This window comes from Hakea prostrata, unplaced genomic scaffold (genome assembly GCF_041222555.1).
Source record: "Hakea prostrata isolate BN-2017 unplaced genomic scaffold, UWA_Hpros_2 contig_98, whole genome shotgun sequence".
NCBI classification, from domain to species: Eukaryota; Viridiplantae; Streptophyta; class Magnoliopsida; order Proteales; family Proteaceae; genus Hakea; species Hakea prostrata.
In genome coordinates this window covers 117,130-135,077 of record NW_028291217.1, presented here as the reverse complement: position 1 = coordinate 135,077, position 17,948 = coordinate 117,130, and the positions used below count along the sequence as shown (strand labels likewise).

Sequence of the window (17,948 nt, the reverse complement as noted above, 5' to 3'; positions counted from 1 at the left end):
GTCCTACACGCAACAGACACAGCCTTACCAGCAAGGAAATCAGCTACAACATTGCACTCCCTTTTAACATGAAAAAAAAGAAACTCGGAGCCAAGATGCAAGAATTACCACATCCCAAATAAAGTTTTGAATGTTCACTGGAATCAACTCCAATTTGGTCACGAATTGATCGCTTCCGCCGAATCTGATTCCATCAGGACATTGGTAAATCCTTCCTCCAGAGCTATTGAGATTCCTTCACGAATAGCCAAGATCTCTCCAATTAAAATTGTGTCGAACTGGGCTGGGATTGCATACCCTTTGATGGGCCTCCCCTCCGAATTTGACACACAAAACCAGCCCATTTCCATCTTTGTTAAGGGAAGCATCAACATTGATCTTCACCACACCGCGAGGAGGGCACATCCACCGATCAAGAACTCCAGAAGTTTCTTCCCTTCGATCATGGTTGTCAGCCCCAATCTTCACTTCGTTGAAGCTTGAAAACTCCATCATCTCAGCCATCAAATTCTCCAGCAGGTATGAGCAAACAAAGACGAAGCTTCCTTAAACCCTTTCTTATCCTTTGGCAAACAGCTCTTCCACTCCTTAATCGCCTTATGCAATAGAGGATTGGCCGGCAACAAGAAGGATAGAGGGAATGCAAACCAAACCCTGCGAGCGAAATGGCAATCGAGCAAGATGTGATCAATGGATTTTAACTCACTGCATTTGTAGCATCGAGGATCGAAGTGTTCAATTCTCTTGGCCAACTCCATTGCTGAAGGTAAAGCCCCTGAACATGATCTCCATAACATGTGTTTGATTTTTGGGGTTGAGTGCAATTCCAGATATTCCTCCATACCATCAAATCAACCTAAGCTTTACATGAGACTTTTGATGATGATGGTTGATTGTTGTGCTCCCATTCTTTCAACTTTAGGATGTGATGATATGTAGATTTTACAGAGAAAATGCCACTTCTAGCTGGACCCCAAATTTGCCTATCCTCCCTGGGAATTAAACTAATCCCAATATTTGTAATTGCTTTTGCATCTTCTCTACCAAAGACTTCATTAATCAGACCCCTTTTCCAGGTTCTTGAGTCTTCATCTATTAAATCAAAGACCCACACAATTCCTTTATGATCTCTCTTACAGCTTCTGACTTTAAAACCTGGATTTGAAAGAATCCATAAGTCTTCCCAAACACGGATAGAAGTACCATCTCCCACAACCCACACTAGACCTGTTTTCAGAATCTTCCTCCCCTCCAATACACTTCTCCATGCCCAAGATGGATTTGAACTAGCTTTAGCAGATAGGAAGTATGAATTGGGAAAGTAAATTTGCTTCAGAATTCTTACCCAATAGGCCTCTGGATTGCTCCATATCTTCCATGCTAATTTGCATAATAATGCCAAATTCTGCATCTGAGGATCCCTAAATCCTAGACCTCCCCTATCTTTTGATTGGCAAAGTCTCTCCCATGACACCTAGTAGATCTTCTTTTTATTCTCTTTGCCTCCCCAAAAAAAAACTAATTGCATCTTTCTTTATCTTTTCATGATGAGATTTAGGAAGACTAAAGTGAGAAGCTACATAGTTGTTAATGGAAAGACCAACAGATTTGAGAAGAACTTCCTTTCCAGCCATAGACAATAGGTTTGATTTCCATCCCTGCATCCTCCTGCTTGTTCTTTCTTGAATATCTCTGAATCCCTCCTTTTTAGAAGCTTTGAATTCCGATGGGAGACCCAAATATTTTTTTGGAGGCCCCCCAAAAGGAATCTTCAAAATTCTTGAAAGCCACCTATTGAATCTGGGAGTAGTGTTTAGGCTGAAGTAGATAGAGGATTTTTGTTGATTAATTTGCTGACCACTAGCAGCACAAAATAGATCCAAACAGGCTTTGATGTTGTGAAACTCCTGAAGACTAACTTCTAAAAATACCACTGTGTCATCAACAAACAAAAGATGAGAAATTGGGTTAGTCCTATTCCTCACTTTCAGCCCCAAAATGACTTTCTCCTGTAAAGCAACTCTGAGAACAGCATTGAGAGTTTCAGTACATAATACAAAGATAGCTGGAGATAGAGGATCACCCTATCTGATCCCTCTAGAAGGCTCAATTACCCCTCTAGCAGCCCCATTCACTAATACATGATAAGATACAGACTTGATATAGGTGTAAAATCCGGCCTTATCCTAACCCTGACCCGGCCCGGATTTTATACTGTTGCAGGTCCGAAGACCCGAAGTGGTGGTAGAAGAGACCTATGGGCCCTCTTAGTAGATGATTCCATGCTTGATGCTGAGCCTATGGACATTGACAATGATGCCCCTCACTTATGCACATTGTCAGTGTTGAGTAAAAATCTGCGCATCGATGAAGATTGAATTAGTTGAAGCACTTCCCGGAACCCCGTGATCAATCTGAAGGTATTCTTTGAAACTAGACTTGTTGATTGACTTGTAGGAGAAAATCCCGCTCGATTTGACCCTGTATAGCCTTCTGAATCCACTCCTGAAGTTGCTGTCATAGCTTGGTCGAGTGCTTGGTCAACTGAAGTCGACCAAGAGTAATGGAATTCGATTTTGCACTAAATCTCTTCCCATTTTGCCCCTACCTTTTCGGAACTCGTGAATGAGGACCTAAACTAATCATTGGCACTCTAGAGCTCGAGGTTGGACACTCTCTTGGGCTATTCCTTAATGTTTGGGAAGATCTTTGATTCCAATCATTATTTTATACACTAATCATCAACTCAAGGTATGATTTATTCTATTCCTCTCCTAATCTATTCATGTTTCTATCAATTCATGATCATTGAAACCATGGCTGAAGTGCTGCAACCTTGCAAACACTTAACCATGGATTTCCCCCTTTCAATTTCGTAATCCTTCCCCACTCTTGCTATGCTATGATTCAAATGAGATTAATTGCACTCCATCACTTTAATTCTATTCAATCTAACCTATTTGATTCAAATCTGATATGTAGATGCATGATAAGCTTAGACTATAATGAAATTAAGATTCTAGCTTAATTCTTAACACTCATTTGATTGATTCTTATCATCCTTTTCAATTTCTATAAATTCCAATTTAATTCTTACTAAGTATCACATAGAACCTAAAATTCGATTTGGGTATTTTTGATTGAACCGTTGCATCATCATGAAAATTAGTGTGTAGTATCCTCTTACTGTTATTGTAATACCCCCCGTATTTCTAACCCGAGATCCGTATTCCAGGTCCGAGAACCCGAAGGTCTAGTCGGGTGAACTTGTGGAGTATCCGGATTGAAGCCCATGATCCATACCCAGGACCCATGGATCTGGATCCTATGTTTGAAAAGCCTGCCTTGGCTGGCGTGGGTCGAGTCGGTCGTTCGAGATGTCCGGATGAAGGTAGATCTCCCCATCTCTTATTTAGGGCTAGGTTGACCTTGGGTATCAACCCCTAGTAAAGCACCCTTGTTGGCAATTACATGGGGCGGTTACTAGTGGCGGTCGCTTACCTGCGCCGCCAGCGCCGCCCGATCTGTTGGGATTTTGCCCTATTTTGCCCCCGACTTCTATAAAAGGCAACCTCCGTCTCATTAACGATTACTTTATTCGTTATTTCTTATTTGGGAGTTAAGACGGCTGCGGGAAGATCCGAAAGAGTCTCGGAGTACCGCGGTGGTTTGGAAGATGAGTTCTCTTCTTCTCGCGGTGTGAGGTATTGAACTAACCCTTCGTTCTCTACTCTCTTATCTCCGTTAGTTTGGTTTACCCTTTTTCCTCGTCACGTGATTACCCCTTGGTTATTCTTTACCCTTTTTTTTAATCTACGTGAGATGGAATAACCATAACGGAACCCCGCGGTGGTAAATCCAATCAAGGAGAGGGTTGGGATAATCCACCGATGATGGGATTGTTTTCTCTTACCCTTTTGGCTTAGGGAGTGTTTAATTCGAGACTTAGGATGAGATTACTCGAAGGTGTAATCGAAGCCTGAGTTTCGGATTGAAGCTCACTGTTTTTGGGGCGGTCACTAGTGGCGGTCACTTAACCTAAGCGACGCACAAGCGACCGGTGGTACGTGACCAAATAGATTTCGGTTTTGATTCAATTTGGTTTATGTGACTTATATATTCTAATAACCCCGTGTTTAGGTGATTCTGTTTAAAAGAAAAGTCTACTAATAATTACTGGATTCCATTTTACGGACGTTTCGGTATATGCAAGTAAGGCAGTCTATCTTATCTATTTATGTATACTTAGACTGTTGATTTAGTAATTGTTATTCTTAACTTCCAATATAAACTGCTGTAGTTTCATATATAATGTTATACTATTGTCCTTTGATTTCATATTTACTTTATGGTTTGTGATTGTTATGAGATGGTGGTAGTTGGTATATGATTATGATAGTTGGGGTATTCCTTTTGGGATATCTTGGCTGATGTTATCGGAGGTCGTGGTGGGACACATGCCTGCTGATGCCTTCAGACTATCATGATTAATTGATGACATTGTTAGGATGAGTCTAGATTGCATGGCTGGGTACCCCACATGCTACTACCCTTTCGGTAGGGGATTGAACCGAGTGACCCGTGATGACGGTGATGTGACTTGGTGGTCCACTGTTGGTCATGAAATGGTAGAGTTGCATATGTTAGGGTTGGGCTCATGGATGTCCAAGGACCGGACCGGGTGTCGGGAGGAATCATGAGAGCATCCGCCCCAATGATATGTGGATGACCATGGGGTTATGGAGTAGAGTCCAACGAGGTATCCAGTCCGTGAGGATTCTTACTCCTAGGTTGCAAGGATACTGAACCGAGTTGGTCGGTGCCATGGGGATGTATCTGGACTTCATGTAGACATGTAACCATTATGACCTTGCATTGGATTAGAAACCCGGACATGCGCCGTACTCATTACCAATGGTCGTGGTGAGAGAGTGTGGACTTAACCCCTAACCATGGTTTGTGAGCCGGTGTGGACTTTCCCTTTTCCCTGGATCCCTCGGAGGTAACCCGTCCTTGCCGGATCGAGTGATGAGACTTACCCGGAGGAGGGCTGGTGTTTATCTTAAAGCATGTCGGCTATTAGAGACTTGCATAGTTAGAAATCATAGCATCATTCATGTTTTGCATTCATTCATATTACCGTTGTATCATGGCATTTTTGGATGATGGATGAGATATATGATTGTTTCTTCCGAGTTCTTTAGAACTCATTCCTTTATTCTTTGTATGTTTTAGCCTATACGGAAGAAGGATTTGTATCGAAGATGGGCTGGTTCCCTATGAAGGAACCATCCCGTTTGAAGAGATGTGGCACCGCCGGGAGATGGGAATAGCATGTGCGGGAGTTCTGCGGGTGCATGGAGTGCGCTTATCGCACCGGTTGATGGTCAAAGACGAAAGGTGGTCAAGCAGTTCGCCCTGAGACTGGAGAAGAATTGGAGAACCCCTCACCTCATTAAACTGGAATCTAAGTTCATTGACTTAGAGAAACAAACTTGAAAGAAACTGATTTAAACACTTTTATTCCGCTGCCCTCATTTTTGACTTATTCATTATTCATTATTTTCTTTCCTTTGTTATTGGAGCATTTTGGGCTTCTGTAATTCATTTAATTTAGTTATTGAATATTCTTGCTCATGATTATCTGTATTTGTCTTAAATATTGTTGATAGACTAAAACCTTGGATCTTGTGACGGATCGCACCCACGGGTTGTCGGGCGGGTAACCGAGACCGACGGGTGGGGTGTGACAGTTATAAACATGCCCTCCAAATTTCATGACGATCGGAGCACCGGAAGGGCAGCTTCGGATCAAGTTTCCATTGCTGGTCTGAAGATAACAAGTCTTGGTCGTCAGTCGACCAAGCCAGGCAACCAAGAGTTGTTAAGGCCCTGTACTCAGCCGAATTGATCCGTTTGAACCCCAATTCAATTGCTTTCTTCTCTGACATTAATTGTATGATTATCTAGGGTATCAACACTGATTTGGGACCGTACTTGGTAATCATTGAATCTATTTACAACTTGATTAAGGTAAGGACAGTCGTTAACTCAAGTATGTTAATTATACCAACATGCTTACATTGTGGGAACTTAATGGTTATGATCATATGAGTAATCCTTTACTATACATGATTGTTATGTGTTTTCTTATCAGTAATAGAATGTATATATCATTTAGAATATCATGTTCAGTTTTACTTTATGATTCATGTATGATCAATCATGTTATGATATGTATTTGTTTTTATGATGAATCACTGATTTAGTATAATATGATGAGATTGAGATTGTGATTGACTACGTATGACTTGGGATTGAGAGGTGTCCTTTCGACACTTTTGTCCTTGGGCATCGGAGGGAGTAGTATGGGATATTCCCCGAAGGTGTCCATCGACACTTTCCCGGGTTATTGGATGACATGTATAGGATTGTCTAGGTGTATGGTTAGGATTTCCCTTGTCGTATCAGACCCGAATCGGAAGGGTATTGAGACCGAACGACCCGTGGTAGAGTATGGTTGAAGGGCGCTCAAGACCGGTACCCACTCCGTGAGAGGACTTGAACTATATTGCGGATACCCGAAAGGGGCCATTTATTGGTAGGGTTGCACATAGATAGACTTGGGCTCATGGGCGCTCAAGACCGGTAACCAACCCGTGAGAGGATGTGAGAGCTTCCCGTTTACTATATGTGGATGACCAATAGGGTTGATGAGTCCGTAATCCGGGATTACGCTGACTCTAGTGTGAAGGATACCGGAAAGGATCGCCGGGGGCGAGGAATGGACGTATCTGGATCTGACATGATATGATTGAGTAGATGACTTGCATTGGGCTAGGCTTTACTGTGACATGCGCCAGTACTTATACCAAACGGTGATATGAGAGAGTGGTGACTAAATCCCCAACCATGGTTTTGAGATGACTTTACCGAACTTCCCCGGGCAGACCCAAGATATCTTATGATTGAGGGGGAGTGACTGACTACCCAAAGAAGTATGGTGCCATGACTTAAAGCGTGTCTACCTTAAAGACTAGTATACTTAAGATTAGAATCATATTTCATCATTGTCTCATATCATATTGCGTCATATTTTGACTTGTGTTGGGTGAACTGTGGATTATGAAACGACTTGCCTTGCTGAGTTCTTTTGAACTCATTCCTTTGTGCAATTTGTTAGATTATACTGCAGGTACAGAAGACCTTGATGGCACGTCCTATGACCCGAGCTATGATCCCGCATACTACCCTTCGGGTGATGGCTACGCGGAGAGTCAGGATTGCTATACCGAGGAGGATTATAGTGCGTACCAGGGTTAGCCCCACATTAGTGAGGGAGCGGCTACGTTGGGTTTACTTCATCCATACTTTCGAAGAGGATATCATTAGGATAGAGGAAACCTATGTGTAGGCCCCATTTCCCTGGATGACTATAATAATTTGGATATTCTCTCTCTAGTTCCTATGGAATTGTTCATGACACTGGTTGTAACTTAATTTGATTTACCACTGTTCAGCTGGTTGTGAAGGAGTGACTTCTGATCACTCTTTCTCTTTGAGACTTTGTTACTTAGAAGATGTTACTTAATGTTTCCACACTCTGATTAATTACCCTTTTCTCATTCAGTTGATCTATTTATTGTTTACTTTATACATTGATTATATTGTTCATGATTATGTTATCGTGTATGTGGGAGGCATGGCCGCTCGATCTAGATCTTCGGGCTGTGGATCACATCCCGGGCATGCCAGATAGGATACCGGCTGGGTGGATGTGACAATAGGACATAACTAGAGTCACCCACTTATCACAAAAACCCAGTTTAGATAATGTTCTTTCCACAAATTTCCACTCAAGGCTATCATAGGCCTTACGAATATCTAGTTTTAAGGCCATTACTTTCTTTTTGTTCTTGATGTAATGAAAGCACTCATGGGCCACTAGAATATTGTCAGAGATACTTCTGTTAGGGACAAAAGCAGACTGGGGTTCACTAATAAGCCTATCTAGGATACCCTTTGGTCTAGATGCAATAACTTTAGTAGCAATTTTTACATTGCAAAGACTGATAGGCCTAAATTGGTCAATAGCATCAGGCTGGTTACACTTAAGAATTAAGCACACATATGTAGAGTTAATTTCCTTAGGCATAAGACCAGAAGAGAATATATCAAAGACAAACTTACAGATATCTTCATCCACCAGATCCCAATAATGTTGATAAAATGCTGGAGGGAGACCATCAGGTCCAGGTGATTTAAGAGGAGCCATCTCTACCAAAGCAGCCTTGATCTCCTCCTTACTAGGAACTCTCATCAACATATCATTATCTTCTTGAGTGACTTTTGGTTGAATTGATAAAAGCACATTGATTAGGGCTTCTTCATCAATACCTTTGGATGAGTAGATATCCTTGTACTTGTCTAGCACCTCCTTAAACACCTCATCTTCAGAGCTGGTCCACCTTCCCAAACTCAATTTCAACTTCAAAATTCTATTATGGTTCCTCCTTTGGATATTAGATGTCTGAAAAAATTTTAGTGTTTCTATCCCCTGCCTTCAACCATAATTCTCTAGATTTTGAGCCCACATTTCCTCCTCTCTTTTCACTTCTATTTCTAGCAGTTGATGTAGTTTTCCTTCCTTTCCTTCATTGTCCACAGATGGGTGTTGAAGCACACTTTCCAACTCCTTAAGAAGATGTGTAATCTTTGTTTGCACATGACCAAAAGTATCTCTATTCCACTTTATAAACTTCTTTTTCACATTGTTAGACTTGGCTAATAATCTTTCAGCAGCATCACTTCCTTCTTCAATATTCCAAGCTTGACTGGGTATATTTCTAGACTCCTTATGCTGAAATCACATTGATTCAAATCTGAAGGGTCTTATACCTGAGCTTCTACCACCCATAGTGTCAATTACAATAGGCAAGTGATCTGACTCAGTTATGGGATGAACCACCACCGAAGCTTCATTAAATTTGTTTCTCCATTCAACATTAGGAATAGCTCTATTCAGCCTAATCCTAATATTTGCTCCCCTTTCCTTCGATTATTCCATGTAAACTGAGGACCTTGAGAACCAAGATCAAGAAAAGAACAATCATCCATCATCTTCTTAAAATTATCACTATCATAATTGTTGTTACTAGATCCTCCTATCTTCTCTTGCCAGGAGACAAAAGAGTTGAAATCTCCAAAACATAGCCATTGCCCACTTCTGTTTCCTGCTAGACATCTGAGTTTATCCCAAACCATCACTCTTTTATCTCTCTTAGGATCCCCATACACCATGGTCATATAAAAGGAGTCAACCCCATTGCAAGATACCTCTGCATCAATGAACCTTTTGTTTGACTCTATAATATTTAGATAAGTAGAGTTACCATATAGCACTGCCAATCCCCTAGCTTTCCCAATAGGCTCCATAGTGAATACATTACTAAGATTCAATCTTTTGCCTATTTTTTTCAGAACTTCCACTTTGTTTTTTTTGTCTCCATTAGAAAGATAACTTCAGGCTTCACTTTCCTTGAGAGGTTTTTCAAAGCTTGAACAGTCAGTGACCTCTAACACCTTGACAGTCCAGCTAATTATCCTCATAACTTCTCTTGATGTTGATAATCCCCAACAGCCCAGGGACCCTCCTCTAAAAAATGAAGGGAAGTGGTTTGATTCTTCAGCCTTTGTTCAATGCTGTCTTCAGTCAGCTTCTGTTCATCCAGTTCTTCTAATTGTGCTTGCTTGTATTTCTTGTTTTTAGCCTTGGCAACCTTACCAGATGAAGGTCTGATGATGTAAGGCTGAATGGTGCTCCTTCTTCTAGCTAATTTCTTCATGTTCCTATTCTCCATTCCATTTTGGATGCCACGTGAGCTGGACCTTCCTTGACTTTCGACAATCATCTGCTGATTCTGCTCTCTATAGATGTATTCTTCACTCTCTTCTTGCTGACTAAGGCCCTCCTGCCATGTAGATTAGCCCTTGCAATCTCTTACCCTCTAGTGTCTTCAACCCAATCTAGATGGTCCACATTAGGATGACTTTTGCTCTCAAATCCTCAGGAAAAGTTGGGTTGGTGTGAGGCTAGGTTTAGCTGGGAGGCTATTTGGGTAGCTTGAAATGTGATAGAGATGTTGGATAGCATAGGTAAAAGGGTCAATAGGTTAGGTGGGTTCTCTTGAAGTTGATGAAGTTGACTTTGTATGGCAGCTAAGAGTTGTATGGCAGGAGTTTCATTGGGACACACAATGGAAAAAGGAGGGTTGTTACAATTGGCAGTATCTACTGTCTGAAGGGTATTAGCAAAGGAATTCCTGGGACCTTTTTGAATATCTGCTTTTTGGTTTTGAAGTCTTGGGTCGTCAAAAAAATCAGAGCTGCCAAGTTTGTCTTGAACCCCACGTCTGTCCCCTGAAATAACAAGACTAGAGGAAGAAGGGGGTGTTTGGGAGCTGCACCTTTGTTTGATAGGGTGGTGCTGTGTGGTTTGGGCAGCCGGATTCCGGTGAGTTGCCTGAGAAGAAGGGGGTGGTTGGGATGCATAACTTGGAGGGAAGTTAATCATAAGAACCTCTGCCTCTTCTAGCATACGCTGATTTGGCATAAAAGCTCTAATGTTTACCGTGTATGGGTGGGGGGGGGGGGAGGAAATTGAGAGCAAAAAGATTCATTCCTACACTTATGACTAACCTGATGCTTCCTCTTCTCTTGAAAGATCTCCTCACATTTGTTATCTGTGTGCCCCAAGATTCCACAGTAGTAGCAAAATGTAGGGAGTCTCTCATAGCTCACGGTCACAAGAATGGTATCTCCATTTCTCTTCCTCAGCCCAGTTTCTCTTCTAAGCTTCTTGTTGATATCAATTTCAACCCTGCTTCTTATGAAAGGTTTCTTCATACCATCTCTAGTTTCATGTAAGAGCAAAACCTTCATAGGCTCCCCAACTTTAGCAGCCAGCTGTTTGCCAACCTCTAACTTGATTATTTCCTTCGGTATACCATTAAGATGAATCCAAAATTCTTGCTTGTTGAAGTCCCATTTCTCCTCAGCATTCCAGTATTTTAAAACCATAAGATTACTTGAAACCGACCATGGTGATCCCTCCAATACATTCTCAACATCAATAAGGTGTTCAAATGTAAAGATAAATAATTGAGAGCCTAACTGCTCTTCTTTCACTTTATGCAGGAGGCTCCAAGCTCTGACTAGAGCTTTAGTGACTGCTTGTACTCTAAAAGGTCTTCCCTCAAGAATTTTTCCTACCAATGTGCACTCAGGATCAATTTCTATATTGTCCTCAGAAGGGAGATCTTCCAAAGAAATGTAACCATCATCATCAGCTTCTCCAGGTTTTCATGAAGGGCAAGGATCATGCTCAGAAGGAGGCAGTAGCAATGGAGTGTGTTGCTCCATACCAGAAAACAAAAAGAAACAAACAGCAGCACTCAGAAAAAAGATGGAAGAATACACACAAATTCAGGATAGAAACACGCACTTGGCGGAGGAGGTGGGATCTCCTATCCCAGGCATAGAAAAACAGAAAGAAGAGCGTGGATCTCCTACTACACTTTTGCATTATAAATTTTAGAAGCACTTACCTTTGTTTGATTTTGTTAGTGCTGAAAAGTGAACATGCTTTCTAAATTCTAAATGTATGATAGAGGAGTATTGAGAATATGGTGCAATCTTGTATCCAATGGATAAAGGAACTAAACATTTCAAATTCATAACCGTCCAAAAATAGAATCTTAGGCACATGCCAGGGTCACAAGTTAGATTGTACCTTCATAGTGAGGTACATGATGGATTTTTATCACCTCCTGTTCTGAGGTGGTCAGTAATTTATCACCTATTATAATGTTTTTTTTTTAATTTCTCATTTAACCCTAACCCATTTAACCCATCGTCTTCTCTCAAAAGTTCAAAGCCTAACTTCCGTCTCTCCTTGGTTTCGGCTCCGGCTCCGGCAAGAGCACCGTCGCTCCTTGGTGTCGTCTCTCCTTGGCTTCGCCTCCGGCAAGGGCACTGTCTCTCCTTGGCTTCGGCTCCGGCAAGGGCACGTCTCATACTCGTACGGAACATGACGGTTTCGTCACCAACACCGTCGACGGAATCAGCTCTACCTAGCATGTCTCCAATCTTCTCCTCCTCATAAAACAACTCCAACAAGATTTGTTTCTCATCAGTTCGCCTAGTCACTGCAATTTCACATTATAGATCTTTATGCGTCGCCGTTGATCTCATTTATCATTGTCTCTGTACAATGGATCGTTCGCCTCTGTAATCTTTGCTAGAAGTAATCGCCTCCTCCATCAGCATTTTACCGGAAACGACGAGGTGATTTGTTTCTGCTCCAGCACATAGAGTGTATTGATATATTTGATCCTTATAATTTGCGGAGACGATGATAATCTACAGCATATGACTACAGATTTCTCAGGATTCTTGATCATTCAATTAATTTCTCTAAGCCTAACCTGGCAATGCAAACTCATGAAGATCTTGATATTAGAACTCTCACCGCTAGAAATATTTAGATTTAAAATAATGGATCCCAAAATAAAGGCGAAGAAGCTTCTGATTTGAAGCTTGAAGGAAAGATCAGCCTCCAAATTTGATTTCATAACAAGTCATTGAAAATAAAAACTGTTCTCTAAAACCTGTACCGATCTCAAATTTAAATGAAACCTGTTAATAGAGTATATAGTCGGTATAGTATATTGTATACTTGGGAAATACCCGAACTCTTCACGTTACAACACAGCCGAGTTTTAGGAAGGCCAAGAAGAGAGTTGCTGTTGGGATTTATAAACTAGTTGCAGGTGAGGTAGGGAAGTCAATTTGAAGGGAGGAATTCACACGAGGTTGGTTGGGATTTTGAGAGAAGATTAATGTACAAGGAGTGAAGAGAGAGAGAAAATATACGACGATGGTTTAATCGGCGCTAGAGTCGAAGACAATGACAGAGAATTTTGGAAAGGTTGGGAGACAGTTGAAGGAAAATTAACCGGGGTTAATGGTGGGTTACCTGCTGTTGAATTATTACCTTAGGATTATAAAGTCACACATGTCACCAATCCAACGACTCACATGAGGAAATTGTACCATGTCAGAACAAGAGGTGATAAAAATCCGTGGTTATACTGGATTTTTATTAGTTCTAGTTTCAATATTCTCCAGTTTCATCAGTGCACCATTGGATGATTGACAAGTGTTTTATTCTTATCTAGCGCCAATAGTTTTCCAATCCTTAACCATGGTTTCCTCCTCTTTTGGCTCTTCTTTCTTTTACCTTCTCCATCTTCGGTTCCGGCGGCACCGGCCTCACCTGCTATTTCATTTCCCACTCTCTTTAGCCTTCGGCTATAGATTCCTTCATCGTCTTTCTCTCATCGTGACAGTGAAACTGTTTCCAAAACCTTTCCTATTCCCTTCTTCCAACATCCCAGCTTTGCCCTAAAGTCTCAAAATTTTCATTTCTGAAAAAAAGTTCTCAGGTCAGAACCGTTTTTCTGTTGCTTCCTAAACTAATTTTCCATAATGTTCATTACTAGTTTTTTCACAACATTGAGAGCAAGATCTATGCCCATTACCTTACGACTACAAGTTCCATATGTGACAGAGAGTTCGATGGAGAAACTAAACTAGAAACAACCAGATTGGGATATTTCAAGAAACCGATGAAAATGAAGAAATTCCAACACTTTTTTATTATTTTCTTTTTTTGAATAATGTAATTGGGGGTAAGGAGATAGATTCCTCAAGGATTTTTCAATTTGTAGTTCCTTGGATGAAATTGCAGAGCTGATTGTGTTTGAAACTTAAATTTATTCCTCTGGTTTTCACTTTTCTATTGAGGGATTTTCTTTAGCTTAAGAATCAACTCCTCTTCTTTGTCATTCCATCTTTATTCGAACTATCCAAAACAGAAGAAGAAGAAGAAGAATAAAATCATGTAGGTGTTTGTTCTTCTTCCATGATCATCCATGCGGTGGTGGTGAGGTTGCTTCTGCTGGAGCCAAAGAAAGAGGTCACAGCCGTGTGAAGAGAAAAAATAGGTTGAAGGTATGAGAGGAAAGTGGTTAATTAGAAAATTCTTGACCCTTGGATAAGAATAAGACATCTGTCAACCATCTAACGATGTACTGATGAAACTGGAGGATATTGAAACAAGAGGGGATAAAAATCGGGTTATACTTATAATGTCAAGGTGCTAAGAGAGACTTTGGTTATCTTGTATAGAATCTTTTTTGAAATTAAACGTTAAACGTGCGCCTTCTTGATTTTGCATCAAAATATACGGTTGTCCGTTTACTGTAAACCTCACACGGAAAAGCCCACAACGATCAACTAACAGGTCTGTGGAGTCTTAATTAGAGCATCCATGGACTCTTAATTAGTGTTCTACCAAAAAAAAAAACTCTTAATTAGTGCAGATACTCCTCACCCAACTGTCTATTTTTCATTTCTTTACTCTTTACCATTGGCATATTTGTGTCAAGACCCACTATGTTGGTCAAGAGTATTCAACAGAAGGACCACCTTAGTGACTTGTTAGAGGTCTTCAATGTTCTTCGAGAACACAAGATGCGTCTAAACCCTGAGAAGTGTGCTTTTGGAGTATCCTCCAGGAAGTCCTAGGCTTCATGGTTTCACAGAGAGGCATTGAAGTGAACCCCAAAAAGATTCAGGCCATCTTAGAAATGGAGCCACCTCGCACCATAAAAGAAATCCAGTGCCTGACTAGAAGGGTTGCTGCCTTGAGGTCGCTTCTTAGCGAAATCTGGGGAGCGCTGCCAGCCTTTCTTCACAGCAGTAAAAACTCTCAATGCCACTTCAGAGCTGATGTGGACTGAAGAATGTCAGAGAGCTTTCGAAGACTTGAAACTGAAATTTGGCTCTTCTCCTATTCTTATCTGTCCAACTCCTAGAAAATAATTTCTTATGTATCTTGCTACATCTTCTAAGGCCGTGAGTTCAATATTAGTACAAGAAGAAAAAAGCATCCAGAAGCCTATTTACTATGTCTCTCATGTTCTCTTGGATGCTGAGACCAGATACCCTATAAGTAGAGAAGCTCTCCTTAGCGGTAATGATATCCATCAGGAAACTAAGGCCTTACTTCCAAGCTCATCCTATAACAATTCTCACCAATGCCCCCTTAAAAAGATCCTTCATCATTCGGATCTAGTAGGAAGAATGGTCACTTGGGCGATTGAGCTGAGTAAACATCAGGTTGACTTTCAACCAAGGACTGCCATAAAGGGGCAAGCACTGGCGGACTTTGTGGTCGAATCTACCATTGGATGGAATACTCGGGAAGATCATGACACACTCAAGGAGACTTGGGTTCTCTTTGTTGATGGGGCCAGCAACGCTGTGGGAAGTGGAGCAGGCCTTGTGCTACAAAGTCCCAATGACTTTGTTATCAACTATGGCCTACGCTTCACCTTCCCAGCCACAGACAATGTAGCAAAGTATGAAGCATCACTAACAGGACTCTGTTTGGCCAACTCTTAATGTGTCAAGTGCCTAAAGATACACAATGACTCACAATTGATAGTGAGCCAGGTCAATGGTGTCTATGAAGCCAGAGAAGAGAAGATGGCGCAATACCTTGCTAAGGCAAATGGTTTAAAAACCAACTTCACTCAATGCAAATTTATTCAAATCCCTAGGGAGGAGAATGCAAATGCTGACCTCCTAGCCAAATTAGCTTTGGCAGGTGTTGAGAATATAGTAGCCTCAATTTACTAGAAAATCCTTCACGAACCAAGTATTGATGCTTGGGAGATGATGGAGATTAAAGAGGCAGAACCTTCCTGGATGGATGAGCTGGTTGCTTACTTACAGTATGACCAACTTCTAGAAGATCAAGCTTGTGCTTGCATCGTTAAGAGAAGAGCATCAAAGTTTACTCTGATAGAGGGAGCTTTATACAAACAATCTGTAGAGGGGCCATTACTAAAATGTGTAGGCCTTGCAGGTGGCTCAATAAGCTTTACCAAAAGTCATGAAGGGATATGTGGAGCTCACATGGGCACAAGAGCACTAGCCTTTAAAATCTTAAGGTAGGGGATCTTTTGGCCTACCGTGGTGAAACATGCGCAGGATTACATTGGCCATTGCGAACCCTGCCAACTTCACTCATTAGTACAAAGAGCCCTAGTAGTTCCCTTAGTCTCAATTTTAAGCCCAATACCTTTTGCCAGATTGGGAATGAATCTTTTGGGACTTTTTCCACCTATATCAGTGTGAAATCCAGCCCAAACCTAGCTAGGACACCCTATCTGTTTTGGGTAAAGAAATGTTAGTTTAATGTTACACCTTGAAGATAGACCTTGATTTTAGTGTTCTATCTCCTTCTTCTCTCTTTTCTTCTTCTTATTGTTCTATGTTGATGTTTTGATTGTGGAGAAGGTGTTACACTACTATAACTACCTATTATCTAATCTCCTTATGTCTTAGAGTGAACTCCCAATCACTCTATGCATTCCTTGAAACTACATGGTGAATCTCTTCAATTCTTCATTGATTTTGATCAAGTTTTGGACAGCATGATCATTCTACTGTAGCTTCTTTTCTAATTGATGTTTAACATGTTTGATCTAAGCCTTTACTACTGTTCTAATGTATTTCATATCCTTGAATCAATCCCCCTTTCTTTGTAGCCATTATAGCCTTCTATGCTGACCATTGATATAAGCATTCTAGTAAGTTTCTATTTTTGATTCCTCTCATTCTAGGATTAGTATTCTTTTGATTTTCTATTTAGTTATTCTTGCCTCTAATATGTTCTTGATATTCCATTAGAGTGAAGCCTTGTTCTCTCTAATTCTTCCCTTGAATCCATGGTGAGTTTGCTATGAGAACCATGTTGTTTCCAATTTAGAAACTCATGTTCCCAATTTATAAAGTACTGATTTTTGGACCATGGATGATGTCAAATTCATGCTATATAGTCTTAATATGTTTGTGTGAAGTTCCCTTTTGAATTTTGGATCAATCGGACTTCAAACGAAGAAGTTATGACCAAAACAATGCATTATGTACCTTGTTGTCTCCATTGGTCGACTGATTGGTCGATTGGGGCCAATAGACCAATCAATCGACCAATGAGATCTGTTTTGCGGATTTAGATATTTTCTTGCTCTATTTAAGTCCAATCTTGGGATTACTTCGTCTCCTTTGCCTCCTAAGCCTCTGGAAAGAGTCAGAGCTCCATTCTAGTCAATTTCCTTGCATCCTTGGTTGATTTCTTGCAAGAACTCAAGTAATCTTCTTCGTCTTGCACCAAAGGTATGTCTACATTCTCTTCTTCTTCTCCATATCTGATTTTCTTTCCTTTTTGGGCTGAGACAGTAGAGAAGATGCTGCATTCTCAATTGCAAGCATCCCTCTACTCATCTCTCATGATTTCCTAAGGATTAATGGCTAATGCAATGATCTTTATCATGATCATTGCAAGCTTTTGAAGGAATCATGATCTAAATCATGATCTTGTCTTCGTTCATCTTTTGATTCAAATTCTGATCTACTTAGATCTGTTTTATTGATCATATTAGTCAATCGCTATGTTTTCTTTACAAGAGTTGTAACCTATCAATCTCTAGTTCTTTCTTCTTGATCATACCATGCTTTCTCCAAGAACCATGACTGATACATTTATGGTAACTTTTGTTTCCTTATTTGTGTCTTTAGATTTTTGATCAATGAAAGTGTTAGGCTTGTTCCTTAGCACTAGAATACTATCACGATAATTCCTTTCTTGTTTGGTGGCGATTCGAATCACAAAATTCGGATTTCGGATCAGAAATCCCTAATTTTGTCTGTCACTGACCCTGTTGGTCGACTGGGTCAATAGACCAATCAATCGATCAATGAGGACAGCAACCTCATATTTTGTGAAATCCCCCAGATTTCTACCCCTTTAACCCGTG

The 17,948-nt window shown here is 40.8% G+C and overlaps 1 protein-coding gene across 1 annotated transcript; it reads right to left on the bottom strand.

The window, feature by feature from the left end:
* Window positions 1–237: 237 nt before the first annotated feature.
* On the bottom strand, window positions 238–9,435 carry LOC148998902 (uncharacterized). The gene is made up of 4 exons (XM_089141617.1): window positions 9,337–9,435; window positions 8,595–8,860; window positions 7,805–8,468; window positions 238–510 (listed from the first exon to the last, which is right to left on the bottom strand). Exons 1-4 carry the CDS (start codon window positions 9,433–9,435, stop codon window positions 238–240), a joined length of 1,302 nt encoding a protein of 433 aa, XP_088997743.1.
* Between the last annotated feature and the right edge of the window lie 8,513 nt (window positions 9,436–17,948).

Coding starts and splice junctions, on each gene's coding strand:
- LOC148998902 (XM_089141617.1), bottom strand. CDS start 9,435: ATGGAGCCTATTGGGAAAGCTAGGGGATTGGCAGTGCTATATGGTAAC. Junction 8,469..8,594: donor GTGAAAAGAGAGGAGGAAAT/GTGGGCTCAAAA, acceptor GAGTTTGGGAAG/GTGGACCAGCTCTGAAGATG. Junction 511..7,804: donor TGGGTTTTTGTGATAAGTGG/GTGACTCTAGTT, acceptor TACCTGCTGGAG/AATTTGATGGCTGAGATGAT.